At 37.4% G+C, this 1,500-nt stretch overlaps 1 protein-coding gene across 1 annotated transcript; it reads right to left on the bottom strand.

Annotated features, from left to right (window-relative positions):
- Positions 1–560: 560 nt before the first annotated feature.
- On the bottom strand, positions 561–1,067 carry LOC141652238 (uncharacterized). The gene has a single exon (XM_074459795.1). It carries the CDS (start codon positions 914–916, stop codon positions 746–748), a length of 171 nt encoding a protein of 56 aa, XP_074315896.1. The 5' UTR covers positions 917–1,067; the 3' UTR covers positions 561–745.
- Positions 1,068–1,500: the final 433 nt, after the last annotated feature.

Raw genomic sequence — 1,500 nt, 5'->3', positions numbered from 1 at the left:
CTAGTATGCTACATTCCGATGATAATTGATTACGCACTTGAAGCCTCCCATTAAGCTAAACAGACCCCTTACCAAAGAAGGCACAAGGAACTACATTCCAAAGGTCTTAATTTCAATGTAACATCGATATCTAGCAAAACAAAAGCCAAACAAGTCCCTACACGTCAATATAGCACCACGTACTAAAGTTGGTTGGTTTGAGTGGTAAAACGGCTCTTAAGTGGTCCTGGGCCCCGCTTCGATGCCTCACTCTTGCAAATGAAGAAACCAAACTCGGGAGGAGTCTACCATTAATTTGGCTTCGTTACTCGAGGGATACTAAAGTATGGCACCATGTACTCGTGTAGCAACAAGAGCTACAGAAACAGGTAAATCAATGCATCTAATTTCCACTTCACACAACCAAAACCAGCATTTTAACTCACAGTATGCAGCACATTGCCCATATAATCAAATTGTGGCGGAAATCGCATCAAATACAGATCAAACATCATCACAACCAATAAATTAACAATGTCTACACCAAATTAAGTTAATATGAAGTCACAAAAATCATCAAATTAGTAAAATCAAACTCATAAATATCATCAAATTAGTAAATCCACAAATTCCACAAACCCAAATAAACCACTAATTAACAATTACAATATAATGATAAATCCCATTACTAAAACTCTAAAAGACCTAAATAAAACCTGGGTTTTTGCTAAAAAATCGAATGTATCAGAAAAGTGAATAAATTGAATTAATCATCGCCTCGTTTCTTGGGTTTGCGATAAGTTTCTTCAATGTGTTTAAGCAAAGCCATACCAGTATCTGACAATTTCTTTATGTTTGGAACGTTGTAATTTTGGGCTATATATATCCCAAATACTGTTCCTGCTATCACCGAGAACCCTGATCTAATAATACCCATTTATGAATTTAAAGGTTTTTTAGGGTTTATATGATGGGAGTGTCGATTTGAAGAATTGGGGGACAAGGGAGAGTTTTAGAGATGGTAATCAATCGATATGATTCATATGAAATAGGAATGACTTGTGTGAGGGGAAATCTCCGAGAAGTCGTTTATAATAAGAGTATATATAAGACCCGTCAAAATTTAACTCGAGTGAAAGCGTGATGGTTAAACGCGTTACCAGAGACGATCAAATGACCCAAGCTTATTGACCAAATCCAGCCCATTCCGTTTTTTAAAGAGCGCTTTTTATTTTGGACCAAAATGGCACATGGGTCGGCCCAAATTTTGGTCCAGCTTGGTTTTCGCGGTTATGAGAGTAAGAGTGTGCTACGTAATGCGTGTGGGTTTAATCACGTTGTTAAGAGATTTGATCACTTGTGTTATATAGCATGACACTTAAGCTAAGTGTGTATGCATGAAGTATGAAAGTAGCTGGGTGAGACTCTGGCCTATGAGTTATAGTACAAGATGTTGTTTGTAAAGTCGTCTTTTAGTTGTTACGCGAAGCATCCATGGTATGCAAGGTAACCTCGTTGTAG

Source organism: Silene latifolia, chromosome 4 (genome assembly GCF_048544455.1).
Source record: "Silene latifolia isolate original U9 population chromosome 4, ASM4854445v1, whole genome shotgun sequence".
Classification (NCBI taxonomy): Eukaryota; Viridiplantae; Streptophyta; class Magnoliopsida; order Caryophyllales; family Caryophyllaceae; genus Silene; species Silene latifolia.
This window is presented reverse-complemented; position numbering and strand designations above follow the sequence as displayed.

What these genes read in the sequence shown, in the direction of transcription:
- LOC141652238 (XM_074459795.1), bottom strand. Translation starts at nt 916, where the DNA reads ATGGGTATTATTAGATCAGGGTTCTCGGTGATAGCAGGAACAGTATTT.